Source organism: Helianthus annuus, chromosome 16 (genome assembly GCF_002127325.2).
Source record: "Helianthus annuus cultivar XRQ/B chromosome 16, HanXRQr2.0-SUNRISE, whole genome shotgun sequence".
Taxonomy (NCBI): Eukaryota; Viridiplantae; Streptophyta; class Magnoliopsida; order Asterales; family Asteraceae; genus Helianthus; species Helianthus annuus.
The window spans coordinates 200,531,378-200,547,463 of record NC_035448.2 but is presented as its reverse complement, the minus strand read 5'-3'; the positions used below and the strand labels follow the sequence as shown (position 1 = coordinate 200,547,463).

Genomic DNA, 16,086 nt, shown 5'->3' with positions numbered 1-16,086 from the left:
ATCCCAACGGACTTTCCTCCTTCATAACTTTTATAGTTTATCACACAAGACATAAAATTCAGGAAAGTGCAATTAATGCAATTATAATAACCAAATACAAATTTACCCCTATGTATAGTCCTAATTAAAATACATAAATGATGCAGTTGACTGGTTATAGAATGTGAAACTTGCAGATACTTTTCAAAGTGCCAGTGGACATTTAATTTGACGCAAAGAGAGTAGAATGTATGTCTAAACTTACGAATATGCAAGTTCAATAAAAATAAAATACGTGATATTTTCTGTTGTAGAACACACTTGTTTTGACACATTGTTTGCTGAAGTTATGTTTGAAAATTATGTTATTTCCATGTGCAATGGTACATCAAAATCGTATCTATAGCTCATCCAACAATAATAGTATAAATATAGGGGTAATTAAGTTAGTTATATACCTTTATCAAATACTGAATGATTATTAATCAGTTTTCCATTACGAAAATAAAAATTTATCCTATATAAACTATAATAAATATTTCTAGAATATTACATAACTATAAACTAAAATGTATGATTCTTTTCAATAAGCATATTCGATGAAGAAATATAAAAATGGAAAGCAAAATGCATATGTTTATACATGACATCAATGTCATAGAAAAGGTTGGTGTATGTTATATATTAGAAGAGAAGCATTCAATAGATAATCACATCCATAACGTGTAAGTAGTTGCTAATTATAATCTAACATGAATCATAATATCCATATGAGTTTAGGCTTAATTCAAGTGAAGTCCGTCCATCAGAGTGATACCAGTTTACATCTGTATATAAACCTCCATTGCTATGCTCCGATGATAGCGCTTCCTTCATCTTAAAAAAATCATGTTGGCTGCCGCTAGCGGTGGTGGTAGTAGAGCCACCAGGGATTGGGAACAGTGGAAGTGTCTCTATATCGGTTGACAACTCTCCTCCATCCTCGGTTTCATTCTCCGACTTCATTTTGTCTAAACAACTCGAATCGACCTCAACCCATGATCCCAAGTTGCGGATTTCACCTCCGGAGACTGTGTACTCTCCCGGTGATATCGAACAATCCTAAAGAAAATCACACAAAATTTTAGTTACTCAATGTATGTTTAATCAAAAGACAACAAACAGATAACAATGCTAGACACTCCCATGATGATGTACATATAGACGTGTATATATTTGTGTTTCCATCTATATCTGCTATCCTTATGTAATTTGCCCTGGTGATTTCTATTATTAATCTTGGTTAATTTAAAAAAAAATGTGTTTTAGACAAATCATAAGTGGCTTTTTCTTGATTATGAGAAAAATCATAAGTGTTTTTAGCAAGTTTATAAATTTGCTTTGATTTTTAGAGAAACCGCTAATAATTAGCAAACTCAATAGGAGTCCACTACTTAAAGACTAGACTTAACCGAGCGGGCTCGTTTTATTAAGTTTGCCACGTGTTTTACAAGTTCTCTTGCCACGTGAATATCTGGTGTGAGGATTTTTCGAGTCCCTCAGGGTAGCGAATATCCTAGACGCCAAAGAACTTCCAAAAACCATCTAGAAACACATGATTTACCTAAAACACCTAGGAATTAAAAAAATGTAGAATAAAATTAAAAAAAAAAAAAAAAAAACCCTCTCCCATGTATGTATATGTATACCCTAAAACTCTTTTCCATAGTAATAGCTCCATAGCTGCACCCAACCGGTAAGAATGCTTGTGAAGATGAAGAACCACCACCCTCTACAAATACAAGATGTATAAAACTAAGTAAAACCGAAAGGAATTAGGGTTTAAAAATAACTACACATAAAACACTACCCGATGGTGAGATATGATGAGTGGCATGGAGTTTAACTGGTTGGTTATTATAGAAATAAGGCAGGTGGTGAGACTGAATTTGCATGTGCTGGTGGTGGTGGTGGTGGTGATCGGAAAATGGAGATGTAAGCATGGTGGTGGTGGTGTTGGAAGGTGGCAGTGTAGGTGGTGGTGGTGGTGGTGGTGCAGGTGGGGTGAACCGTTTCTTTTGTCTCTCACGAGCTTTATGGTTTTGAAACCAATAAAACACATTTTTGCCTTCGATTTTGCCGTAGTGTCTGAGTCGAGCAGCGATTCGCTGAATCTGATCAGCTGTTGGTGATCGGATACCATTGTTGTAGTAAAGTTCTTTGAGTATTCTGATTTGATCACTTGTTGGTGTCCACCTTGTAGTGCTTTGCCTACACAGATAACTGTTGTTAGTTTTGTTTCCTAAATCTTGATCTTGTGGTTGATTGTTATCCATTGTAGTTTGTTTGTTTGTTTGCTTGCTTGTTAATGATTGAATGAACAAGAAGATGAAGAAGGAGAATGGAAAGGGTGCATGAGTGAAGGTTGTGTGAAGTGAGGGTTTATAAAGAGGGAGATGGCACATGGAGGTTGCAGGGAGAGAGATGTGTGTGAAAGAGATGGAGAGAGAGATGCAGATGGGGAGGATCAAAAGGGATATCTGGAAGAGAAGGACTGAAGTTGACAGAGTGATGGTAAGTAAAAGGCAAGTGACAAAAGTGTTTATTTTCAAGTTTTAGCTTGTAAGGATTAGAATAATGTTGTTTGTTTCTGTTTTGTTTATAAGTTTAGTATCAAGTTCAACTTTTATATAATTATTATTTGATCAAGGTTGATATATTTTTAAAACGGCAATACACTGTTTATATGTATAAATAGAGCCAGCAAGGGGCTGAAGACGGAAACAAAACAAGGAAAAAAAAACAACAGAAACAAAGAAGAAACAACATTACAATAGGTCCAAAAAATTAAACTCAATCCACTTGATCAAGGTTGATATGAGATTAAAAAGTAACACTTGCTGTAAATAGAGCCCCCCATGACTAGTGTCATTGACACAATATGATTCGACACGAAATTTAACGAGTTTGTATTGGTGTTAAATAATTTTGGGTCATAAGAAGGTCGATACATTAATGACATGATAAAAAAACATGTATAAACGGGTTTAACCAGTTTATACATGACATGCATAGCTTTAATTGTCATTAAATGGGTTGCTAGTTTTGACACGACACGTTAAGGATCCGTTATTTAAAACAATGTAGTCATATAAATGTTTAAATATGAGTTGTAATTTTTGGTAACTTTTATTATATCTTTTGAGTCTTGTTTTATAACTTTTAAGAAGGTTTAATGAGTCATGTTAATAATTATATTATGCCATGTCATTCGTTTTGTTTAGTTACTTATATTTAATCATATTAAACCATGTCATTCATGTTATTAAACTAGTTACATCTGATCAAATTTAGTTTGTCGTCTCAGGATAACCCAATCATTAAACATATTCGTGTTGGTATATACATGCATAACATATTTATTTAAGTTTGTCATTTTTAAGTTCATTAGCATGTTAAAACGTGTTAGGTGACACAACTCTTATCACATTTTTGGAGTTCTATAGTAATAATCTCTTCACTTTTCATTTAAAAGTAGTTATCAAATTTTTATATCAACTTATTAAATATACAATTGATTGAAAAATATTGTAAAATTTGTATATCAACTTGATTAATTTGGTGAAATGCCACTAGAGTATTAATTAACGTGAGAGTTGAATGATAATGCAGGTTTCGAGTATGTTTATTTTTATCAACATTCTTTTAATTAAGAAAAGTTGTCACTGAAAATTGTATTTTGAACTTTTATTTGTGTTATAAGTTCTATTATTAGAAATCATTGCAAAATTTAATCACCCTTAACTTTTATGATCATCACCATTGTCACCACCACCAAGAATAACTTGATCATCAACACCACAAGTTACCGGCCACCGTCAAGAATCACATGGATATACGAACACCCTCTTATGAGTGGTAAAAACCGAAAGACAAGAACTGGATCTAATGCTTAATGATTTCATGTAAGATTTGTCAATCAAAATATTATTTCATATGACCGATGCAATATAAATGCGTTGAAGAACTATACAAAAACAATCATATTATGTTTAAAGTAATTATGGGGGTGTTTTGATTACGTTTACACAAGCACACATCGATTCCATTTGCATGTATATCAATATATGTTATATAATAGTGATTTTGCAAGTTGTTGATACATTCTTACTAAGTTATTAATTTGACATTTATATAATTAAACAAAATGAATATTTCATTTGAGTATGAATGTTTACCAATGAATGAATGAATGCTACAGGATGGTATGTGACTCTTGGTTTTGTGTTTTTAAGTGTCAATTGGGATATAAATACTTTGATTCATGCTAAAGGAAAATATTCCTTTGTACTTGTTGATTTGTCCATGGCAATATTGTAAATAGGAATGTTTGTAGCCCCATGGGCATATCTGTAAACTCATTATTGTAGTGAGATTTACATTTACAATGGTCCCACATGTGGATAAAAGTTTCTGATTGGTCACAAAACAGCTTTACTGAGTGTGTCTTAAATATTTTTTCCTTTGTATTTTCTGTCCATTTGTTTGTTTTGATTTGGGTTCGGATCATGTAAAACTTTGTTTTATGTTACCAAGAAATTTATATTAATGATTTTGAGAAGAAAAGGTACTCATTTTTATATTCAGAAAACATTGGTCACTCAAATTTGTATTATTAAACATTTATTTATTTATGGGATACTGAACTCTAATAGTTCTTGTTAAATGTCATTAGTCATTGACAGTTTCATCTTTTTAATTACCCCTAATAGTCTTACTTTTCAATTATTTTTCCTTCACCAGTCCTCAGTTAAAAAAACTTAACTCTGTTAAGTTTTTTTCCAAATTACAAACTGACGTTTTAAGACTTTTGATCAAAACGAGGATACGAGTCGAATGATGTAAAACTTACCTTGAAATTGTGCTTCAAACGACGAAAACGGTGCTTCAATGCGGGTGTTTAAACTTTCAATTAACAAAAATCAAGTCGTTTGAAGTGCCGTTTCGAGGTAAGTTTTACATCAATAGACTCGTATTCACGTTCTGATTAAAAAGCCTAAAACGTCAGTTTGTAGTTCGGAAAAATAGTTGAAAGGTGAGACTATCAGGGGGAATAAAAAAGGTGGGACTGGCAAGGGCAATGACGTCTAGTAGGGATTATTAGAGGCCAATATCCATTTATTTAAACAATACAAACTAGATAAAAAAATACTGGATTTCAGAGTTAGTTACGTTTTTTCGTAACTATGGTTTATTGAAAATAACTATTAACTGTCTAGTAGTTTAAAAATTGTCAAAATCTTACTAGTATTTTCACTTTTGTAATAATTATAGCCCACCCTCACTAATCACTTCCAATTATTTTGTTAGTATTTGAAATGACCATAATATCCATGTTATTATATAATATAATATAATATAATATATTATATTATATTATATTATATTATATTATATTATATTATATTATATTATATTATATTATATTATATTATATTATATTATATTATATTATATTATATTATATTATATATATATATATATATATATATATATATATATATATATATATATATATATATTAGGCTAGGAGTTGGCCAGAAAGTCCAAATTTCCTAAAAAGTGTAAAAAGTCATGAAACACCATAATGTCAACCATAAAACACATCAAAAACCCACAAATAATATGATGAAGATTACTAAAACATCATGTATGTGGGTTTTGTGTTGTGTTTTAGATGTTAAGGCTCTGATTATGGAATGCCAAATATTATTGTGTTTTATGTTGTTTAGCATTGTGTGTTTTATATTCATAGTTCTATGATGGTGTGTTTGAAGTTTTTATGGACTATTAGAGTTTGAATATGGTGTTTTAGTAATATTCATTCTATTATTTGTGAGTTTTAGGTGTGTTTTATGCCTGAAATTATTGTGTTTTATGATTTTTTACACTTTTTAGGAAAAACACACTTTCCGTAGGATCCCCACTCTATATATTATATATTAAAATTTAAATGAACAGTAAGTTATCTATAGATGAACGCAATGAACAATAACATCTTCAAGGGATTAGCAAATGGTATCGAGTATCGGGTACCGGTATCAAATTTATCAAACCCGGTATATTTTTGGTTTCGAATCGGTACCGACTTTTGACATTTTCCGTATCGGTTCGGCACCGGTATTAACCGGTTTTTACCCTCAAATACCGGTATCGTACCAGTACCGAACCATACCATACCAGGTATATTCGGTACCGGTACCCACTTTTGGGAATTTTCGGTAACGGTATTTTCAGTACCGGTTGGTACCGAGCTCATCAAATCCTGTAGCAACGTAGCAATGAAAGTAACTGCACCGTTTAGATTACTTTTCATACACACTGTAAGTAAGCTATACTTCGTTTGAATGAGGTTTTATATACAAAACAACTTATTTTGTTTCTTTTTTTGTCTTTTTTTTTGGTACGGGTTGGTACCAAGCTCATCAAATCCTGTAGCAACGTAGCAATGCAAGTAATTGCACCGTTTAGATTACTTTTCATACACACCTTAAGTAAACTATATTTCGTTTGAATGAGGTTTTATATACAAAACAACTTATTTTGTTTTCTTTTTTTGTCTTTTTTCTATAATGAATGAATTGTAGCATGTAAAATTAACTTGGATATTTAGATTATTGATGAGCAAATCATATCAAATCCTGTAATCAAACCGGTATCGTATCGGTACCAAATTTACTATACCAATCATTTTCGGTACCAATTTGGTACCCACCTTTTGGCGTTTTCAGAATCGTTACTTTCGGTTCGACACCGGTCTAGCACCATACCTGTATTTACTGATTTTTACCTTCAAATACCATACTGTATACTGTATGGTACCTAATTTCGATGATTTTCCGGATATGTACTTTCGGTATCGTTATCGGTACCGAGCTCATCCATATTTTAACGTGTTAGCACCGTAATAACTAAACTGAAAACAACCGAATTTCCAACGTGTAGGACGTGTGGGTCCTATTATTATATATTAGATTATTTAAAATCGTTTTTTAGGAAGAATTGACGATCGTTACCACGTCATTTTTATTTATCTTTTGATATATGGTATCTACTTGCCGTTGCCGAAACGCGTTTTACAGACATTAGGTCCCCGCCGCAACGCGAGGGCGGAACATCTACTAGTTATATATTAAAATTATAAGCTAATGATTAGTAATTTTAATATTATAATAATATATAGTTTTTTAATACTTTTATTATTTTAATCTTATACTAATAGTTATTTTCTTTTACTTTTTAACTTTAATTTTATATATATATATACATATATATATTATATATCTAACAAATTTGAAGAGGGTGTATAGTAAAGTACACCAAGTTAAACACATACTACAACAATAATCCTATGTCTCTCTCCTATTTGTATGTATTTTATATTATTTATTTTTATAATTTTTATTTTTATTATTTTATTATTGGTACAACAATAAGTAAAGTAGTTCTTTTATTTATTTAGTCTTATTTGTATGTATTTTATATTATTTATTTTATTATTAAATTAGACTGACTATAGTTTGTTTTTCTCTTATAACTTTTATTTTTTTGATATTTTATTATCAAGTATGTCGTTGTGGCGTACATGTTTTTATCTACATCTTGATACAATTTTTTTTTTAAAACGAAGTGGTGAGTAGTAATGTATAAGTAATCGAAACATAAACTTGCATCTTATCAAATTTTTTATATAAATTGACGTTTTTCCTTTTCATTATCATATTTATACAATGTAATGTTTTATAAAATTCTAAATTTACTTTTGTGATTTATTTATTTTTATCTACGTTTCCATTATAAGTTTTTTTCAAAATCCAAGGGGTCAAATATAATTGGTGTATTTTTATCGTGGCGAATTGAACCAATACCATCTAAACAACTTGGGTAGTGGTACCGGTATTCGTTTTTATGGTTTTGGAACAAAGTTGTATTCGGTAGGGTAACTTTTTTATTGTAAATTATTGTATGTATTAGTACAATGACGAATTGGACGCCTACCGTTCCAACAATATGGATTCCGATCGAACAACATCGCTAGAGATATGGGTACCATTGAACCGTGGATATTCGTTTCCACAACTTATGGGATCGATGTAAAACACGTGTCGGTATACTTTTAGGCGTATCACACCTTTTTTTCTTGGCTTTTCTCTTTCGGTTACTATATCGAGTGTCCGTGTCGTATCGATAATAAGACAAGCCGATACTGACCAATTCCCATTGCTTACCACCGAACATCGTTACTGGTATCACTATTATCGAAACCGATGCTCGTGTTTGTTTAATCGTTTTCAATCAATGTAAAACATGACTTATTTGTTTTATTTTTTAGTTGCTCTAGCAAGTGTCATTATGGTAATGAACCGAATTGATATCGACCGTGTTCCCGCGGCGTAGCGCGGGGAGTCCCACTAGTATATATTAAAGTTAGAAGCTAATGAATAGTAATATTTTAATACTATAATAATGGATCCGAATAATAACACATGGAAAAAACTTATTTTCACATGGTGTATACATGCCGTATAAGGCATGTGAAAATATACGGGCCGTATAACCTTATACGGCATGTATACACCATGTGAAAATAAGTTACCTGGTCGTATACAATGTATACGATTATTGTATACGAGCCGTATAATCTTATACGGCCCGTATTCCTCGAAAATGGGATTTGTCTCAAAGTAAAAAAAAAGTCAACTACAGAACGGGAGCTATCAATGCGGGGATGGGTACAGAAAAGGTAAAAGATGAGATTTGTTTCAAAAGGGCAAGTTTACTTTAGATTCAGATTCAGGAAGCAGATGTGTTGATAACTTTCACTGTTTGTTTATTTCAAGTTTTGATAATTTGTAATGATGTATTGATATGATTGATTGAATTAAATGCATGTATGGACTCAAGATAAAGCAGCTGGTATGTGTTCATATCAGCGTTGTTTATCACCCTGTGTGAGCATTGGAAGCCCGACAAACAGTCTTGCAATTACTTCTTAGGGTAAAAAATGGTAAAAAGCAATTATATCTTGGACGTGGTTTAATCTCTATAATCTATTAGAACGATCCTTGCTTTGTCACGTACATGCGTTTAATTCCCAAGCATCATTACAAATTCAACTTTTACATTGTGTAGTTATTCGGAATGTTTCAGATCATCTTTAGTAGTGTTTGTTTGAGAACCTAATTCATATTTAAACAATGCACGCCTCATTTTTCTTTTTTACTCTTTTCTTCGATTTCAACAAATCTTTTCAATAATCTGTAAGCAAATACACAAAGGTTCTCCAATTTCAGATCAGTAATGATGTATTGATATGATTGATTGAATTAAATGCATGTATGGACTCAAGATAAAGCAGTTGGTATGTGTTCATATCAGCGTTGTTTATCACCCTGTGTGAGCATTGGAAGCCCGACAAACAGTCTTGGAATTACTTCTTAGGGTAAAAAATGGTAAAAACGATTATATCTTGGGCGTATTTTAATCTCTTTAATCTATTAGAACGATCCTTGTTTTGTCACGTGCATGCGTTTAATTCCCAAACATCATTACAAATTCCACGTTTACATTATGTAGTTATTCGGAATGTTTCGGATCATCTTTAGCAGTGTTTGTTTGAGAACCTGATTCAGATTTAAACAATGCATGACATGTCTTCCTGAATCTAAATCTGAAAGTTAACTTTCACTCATAAAACCCACTAGCAAAAGAAGCGCTTTTATCATGTTAGGGAGAATGTTCTCGAAATTGAAGGAAAAGGAAAAATGGTTGCTGATGTTTTTCAGTATTCGAATTTTGTTGGTTTGTTTCCAGCTAGGGTTTAGTATGGTTGAAGGAATGTTGGCGATTCTATAATATTCATGTGGCTGTTAACGATACCCATCCCCGCGTTGATAGCTTTCGTTTATTACAGTCATACGACACATCAATCGAGACCGCATTGATAGCTTCCAATTCCAGATCAGTAAGCAAATACACAACGGTTCTCCAATTCCAGACCGGTTCAATCTTCATTGCTTCATTAATATTAACAAGGCGGTCTCGGTTGCATGAAGCTTTGATGTATGTTGCAAGTTAAATCCACGATCAATGTATGTTGGTTAGTTGTAAGTATTGCTTTTGCGTTAACACGCCTCATTTCATCTTTTTTACTCTTTTCTTCGATTTCAACAAATATTTTCAATACCCCGTAAACGAATCCGATATATCTTGATATAGAGTGTTGCTGAGCATGTCCTCTTTGCTTCGTCCACTGGAACTATTTGTGCATGCATTCTTTTGGTAGTTAAAGCGTTAATGAGGCGTGAGCCCTATTGTCGGATCTATGACTCCATGGAAGATCTGATTAAGGTAAGCGGAAATGGTGCTTTCCCATAGCCACTGTTTCTGTAGTTAAAGACGGTTGCGGTTTGCACATTCAATCTTCATTGCTTCATTAAAATTAACAAGGCGGTCTCGGTTGCATATTTTACAGAGACCTTTAAGTACGGATCCTACATCTGCATTTGGAACAAGAAGTCCAATAATCCCTTCATTGCCTATTGTTGTCTCAACAATATGAATGCACACAACGAATTTGACAACTGTGACAACTTATTAAAAGTACAAATCACCTATAATCCTTTCCTGGTCAAATCACACAATATAAAGTTTAAACTTATCGTGTGTTGTAGTTTGGAAAGATGACCGAATAGAGATATGAATAACAAAGTGTGGAGAACTTGTTTGTGTCGGGTTCTTCCGCTAGTTATTCGGAATGTTTCAGATCATCATAGAAGACATGTCGGGTTCTTCTACTAGTGGTTTCTGTAACCAATCCATTATCACCCTTGGTGGTTTCTGTACCCATCCCCGTCGATAACTAGCAGAATTGATAAATAACCAACACAAAGATCTCTGTGATCGCTAAGGTTTCCATCAACGGACTGATCGGTAACGTTACTCTACTTGTGCTCCGATTTAAGCGGCGTGTTCCGATCAACGTTTATCGACATTGTTAAAGGTGATGAAGAGTTTAGAAACCCTAGAATGATTGTGTTTTTATTGAAAAAATGGGATAATGGAAAAAAAACCTTATATACAACCCGTATACAGTTATACGGCCCGTATACATGTGGTAACACCAAAAACTTTGAAAAAACCTTACAAATAAATCCATTGGGCCATATACGTTTTACTGATCATATATAAATGTATACGGGCCGTATACTATTATATTCAAAAAAATTCCCTGCGCAATTTCCTATCCAAAACATTCTATACGGGCCGTGTAATGTTATACGACCCATATATAGAGATGTAAACGAACCGAATGAACACGAACAAGGCTATGTTCGTGTTCGTTCGTTAAGTAAATTAACATGTTCGCGAACTGTTCATGAACGCATATCGAACATAAGTTTGTGTTCGTGTTCGTTCGTTAAGCAAATTCAGTTGTTCACGAACAGTTCGTGAACACTGGTCTCGAACACAAACAAATGAAAGCAAATAAAAACGAACGCAAACGAACATTTAACTTGAAAATAAAACGTAAAAACACTGTTATCCTTAAACATTTGATATAAGTAGTTAAATACAACCATCAAATGTGTAAGGTCTAAAACTTAAAAAGACACTAACGAACTTGCATTTGACAAAATAGTAAACGGGTCGAATAATTCATAAGTATATTTTTGCATTAACCAACTATATAGTTATGAACAAGTTTTGAACCCCAAACGTTTCACAAAATATAACCAAGTTCTTGACTACATGTTCAACATCTAACTACTTCCGGGTTAACTTACATACAAAAGACCCGTTTTTAACGAAAGAAAACATTTAACAAAAGTTTAGACCATGACTAGAGACTTCGCGGAAGCGTGCATCACAAGTGTGTTCGGTCCAACCATGCCATCCATCAAGTAGCTTTACCTACATACAACCAACCAAATAGACATTTCAATTAGATAATTCATACAACCTCTAGTTATTAGTCGAACTACAATATACTCTTTTTCAACCGTCATTCGAACATGAACTCCTCAACTTAGCACAACATCCTTTCTTGCTTATTCGACCCATATTCATATCATGTATAGACTTACATTAAGCTCATTACAATTATGCAACTTTGACAAAAGAACATTGACGCATCACATTGTTACATGCTAATAATATTTTGTAAGCGAAGAACTTACCTTTGTCGTTGTTTGTATGTGATCTGGAGTGACTCGAGCTTTCTTCTTTAATCCCTATATCCAAAAATCACATGCTTTAGGTTCATGTCATTCTTTTCATTCCAATATCAACATACTTTCATTAACAAACAACCGATTCTCTATTCTAACCATTCAACGTTGTAATCCTATGATTAATTCATTCGAGCATTTTGACAAACACTTGGCGTGCATACTAATAATTAAGCATAATGTACAACTATTTTATGCCCAATTGACCCATTCATATTAATAACTCTAATAACATCAATTTCACTCAACATCTCATATAACCTTCATCCTAATTCAATTCCCCATATCGAAATTAAGCAAGAACAACATCATATAACATTTTTATACCAATTTTTACAACAAGATTTCATATTACATAGAACCATCATCTTGATCTAAGTGGGTTTTCTCTTTAAACACCTAATTTAACATTCTTCAAGGATTTATCATATTCCAAATGGTGATTCTAACTCATTATCCTACTAATTCCGTCTAGACCCTAGGATTTCTTGAAACCCCAATTATCCAAGATTACCAAAACATAAAATTCTTGTTACCTTGAGCTTTGTTAGGACTAGATGATCAAGAATCCATTAACATGCAAGGGTTATGGCCATAATTAGGGCTTCAACTTGCTAACTTTGTGAAGATGAGGGGAGTTCTTCTCTCCTTCTTGTTCCTGGCGACCCAACACACGCATATGTGGGTGTGTTGTGTGTTTTCCAGTGTTTTAAAAAAAACCTATCTTTCATTTTTACCCATTCCACCCCTCAAGTATACACACTTATTTTTAAATGGCCAGCACTTATTCTTTTTAGTTAAAATCCCAACTCACATTCTAACTAGGTTCATTTCCTAGTTATATCTTATGACATACTATAGCAATGTGTATATATATATATATATATAAACACATATAATTAAATTCTGGGGCGTTACAAAATGATAAATCAAAACACAAGAAGTCCACTACACCACAAAACGATGAATTAAGTTTAACTAACTTAGACATAATTATCCCCAAAAATGTCTTAGAATGTCCAAATTTTAGCTAACTTAGAAAAAATATGGTTTCAAGTTTTCAATATGTTTAGATAAAAGGTTTATTATTTATTGTTTTTTTAATATAAACAAACGAACATGAACGAATGTAACCGAACATGTTATCGAACGTTCACGAACGTAGTTGAACGAACGAGACCTGTGTTCGTGTTCGTTCGCTAAGCTAACCGAACGAAATTTTTTGTTCGTGTTCGTTCGTTAAGCTAATCGAACGAACATAAACAAAATTCCAACCGAACGGTTCACGAACTGTTCGCTGAACGTTCAGTTCATTTACAGCCCTATCCATATACAATAGGGGGTGTGAAATTAAGATATTGGGTGTGTGTAAACAAAATGAGCCTTTTTTAATACTTTTATTATTTTAATCTTATACTTATAGTTAAATTCTTTACTTTTTAACTTTAATATTTTTTAATATCACAAGTTGGGATAAGCTTGTTGTCAACCGATATCGCGCCAGTACTTGTATCGAAAATACTGGTACGATTCTGTTCCGTATCGGTACATGAAGGTAAAAACCGGCACTAGTACAGAAAACACCAAAAGTTGGTGCCGAATTGATATTGGAAATCTTTTGGTTCGGGAAATTCAATGCTGCTACCCGGTACCATTTGCTCATCCCCGATTACGGGTACCGTACGAACAACAACGATATCGTACAACTTCTTTTTATTGATTTTCTTCAACTTTTAATTTTTTTTCTTTTTTTAGTTTATGGGGTAGGGATGTGCTCGGTGCCAACCGATATAAAATCGGTACTCATACCGAAAATAACGGTTACGGTACCGGTATATGAAGGTAAAAAACTGTATTAGGAATGCCAAAAGTCGGTACCGAATTGGTACTTAAGATCTTTCTGTTTGGCAGAGTTGGTACTGGTACCCATAACAATTTGCTCATCTCTAACCACGGGTTTCATACGAACAACATCGTTACCATACAATTTTTTTGGTTGATATTCTTTCGGTTATCTTTTAGTGTTTTTTTCTACATTTTCTTTTTATTCTTGTCAGCAGTTCCGTTCGCAACGCGTCCGTAGTGATTTTAAAACACATGTAAAAACGGACTAAAGAACAAAAGAAATTCGTCGCAACGCGGCAAACTTCTTTAAACCTAGTTAAATTTAATATATAAATAAATAAGAAGTTAATTATGCTTTTTGTTCATGGACTTTTACAACTTTCACCTTCAACCCACCAACAATGTCAGTTAATAACTTCATCTATTTACTGTCGCTCACTCGCCTAGTTTCCTCATTCTGTTAGGCTTAGATTTTGCGACAGTGTGTTTTACCTTTCATTCGTGGTGTTAGTGTTTTTAGGTTTACAACCAGATTAGTTTTAAGTTGTCCTTTGCTTTGGGATTGTGGGTCACAGTCTTTCACAATACAATGTGAAAATATTAGTACTGTTTTAACAATTTTTAAACCAATAAATTATAAATTTTTAACAAACTATAGCAACGAAAAACGTAATTAACTCTAAATTACATTAATATTTTGTTTGAGTTATCTTTTTGTTTTATGAGTTAACTATATCAAAGTTTGTACATGATTTGAAATCATACAAATACAAGTAATGCACATGTACCATGTATATTGTCATGTAAGCAAGCAAGCAAACCAACGCAACAAATCACACTTATAGTTTTCACATTACACGAAAGTAACATAAATTTTATTAGTTTATATTTATCCTAAACAAAGCAAGTTTTAGATTGAACTTACAAACCACATTAAACTAAACGTGACCAGAGCCGGCCCTGAAGGAGGGCGGGGAGGACAACCGAACAGGGCCCGTGATTTCGTAGGGCACGTAATTTAAAAAAAAAATCCGATATTATATATGTAAACAAAAATTTTTTAATAGGTATAACCAAAAAAATATTAACATAGGCCCACTTAAAAAAAATCATATTGTTTAAACTATTTAGCCCATTAGGTTAGTGAGCCCAATACCCAAATATTTTCTAAAAACTAATAAAAAAAAGAATTCTGGGCGGCAACTCTTTCATCCGGTTCAAAGTTGTGTGAAAAACTAGTTTCAATTTTTTATTTAGTTAAGACCTAAGGGCACATTTTTTCGAGCTCGAACATGGTACATGAATTCTCAGGGCCGGCCCTGAACGTGACATACCCAAAATCACATGGCAAGTTCATAGGTTAACCAGTTTATTTTATATACATTTCTATTTTCCATTATTTTTACATCTTTTACTCATGTTCCTTGGTTCTTCAGTTTTGTGGTTCCCAATGAACTAACCCATACATACATACATACATACATATATATATATATATATATATATATATATATATATATATAGGTAAAGGTTCGTGTAAAAAAGACCAAAAATGTGAGAAAGATAAGAAAGAATCTACACCATTAGATCTTTGATCTAATGGTTTAGATTAATAGAGACCAAATTGTAAAATTATTTTATTTTTTTGGACTGAATTGAAAATTATAGGGGTAATAAAGTCTTTATATCCATTCAAAATAGGTAAGTGTAATCAAAATCCCTACAATTTCGATCTCTCTCTCCAATCGCACGACCAGAGCTCTCTCTCTCTCTCTCTTCAAATTTGATCTATCTCTCTACATTGCAGTGGTGCCGGATCGACAGTGGTGGTGTGACGCTGGTGGTGCGGCGGTGGTGGGTGCCGGATCGGCAGTGGTGGTGCGACGCTGGTGGTGCGACGCTGGTGGTGCGGCGGTGGTGGTGCGACGCTTGTTGACATTTAAACGGACTGATCTCGCTGGTTAGTCGCCGGAGACAGTGACGGAAATCTCTT

General features: G+C 33.0%; 1 protein-coding gene and 1 long non-coding RNA gene across 2 annotated transcripts; both read right to left on the bottom strand.

Annotated features, from left to right (window-relative positions):
- Positions 1-634: 634 nt before the first annotated feature.
- LOC110918187 (protein WUSCHEL) lies at positions 635-2,426 on the bottom strand. Its single transcript, XM_022162536.2, has 3 exons — positions 1,829-2,426; positions 1,668-1,750; positions 635-1,080 (listed from the first exon to the last, which is right to left on the bottom strand). The coding sequence occupies exons 1-3, from the start codon at positions 2,421-2,423 to the stop codon at positions 727-729; spliced, it is 1,032 nt and encodes a 343-aa protein (XP_022018228.1). The 5' UTR covers positions 2,424-2,426; the 3' UTR covers positions 635-726.
- Positions 2,427-11,699: 9,273 nt separating this feature from the next.
- On the bottom strand, positions 11,700-12,919 carry LOC110918307. Its single transcript, XR_002581222.2, has 3 exons — positions 12,785-12,919; positions 12,198-12,251; positions 11,700-11,931 (listed from the first exon to the last, which is right to left on the bottom strand). It is a non-coding gene; the product is annotated as an uncharacterized LOC110918307 (long non-coding RNA).
- Positions 12,920-16,086: the final 3,167 nt, after the last annotated feature.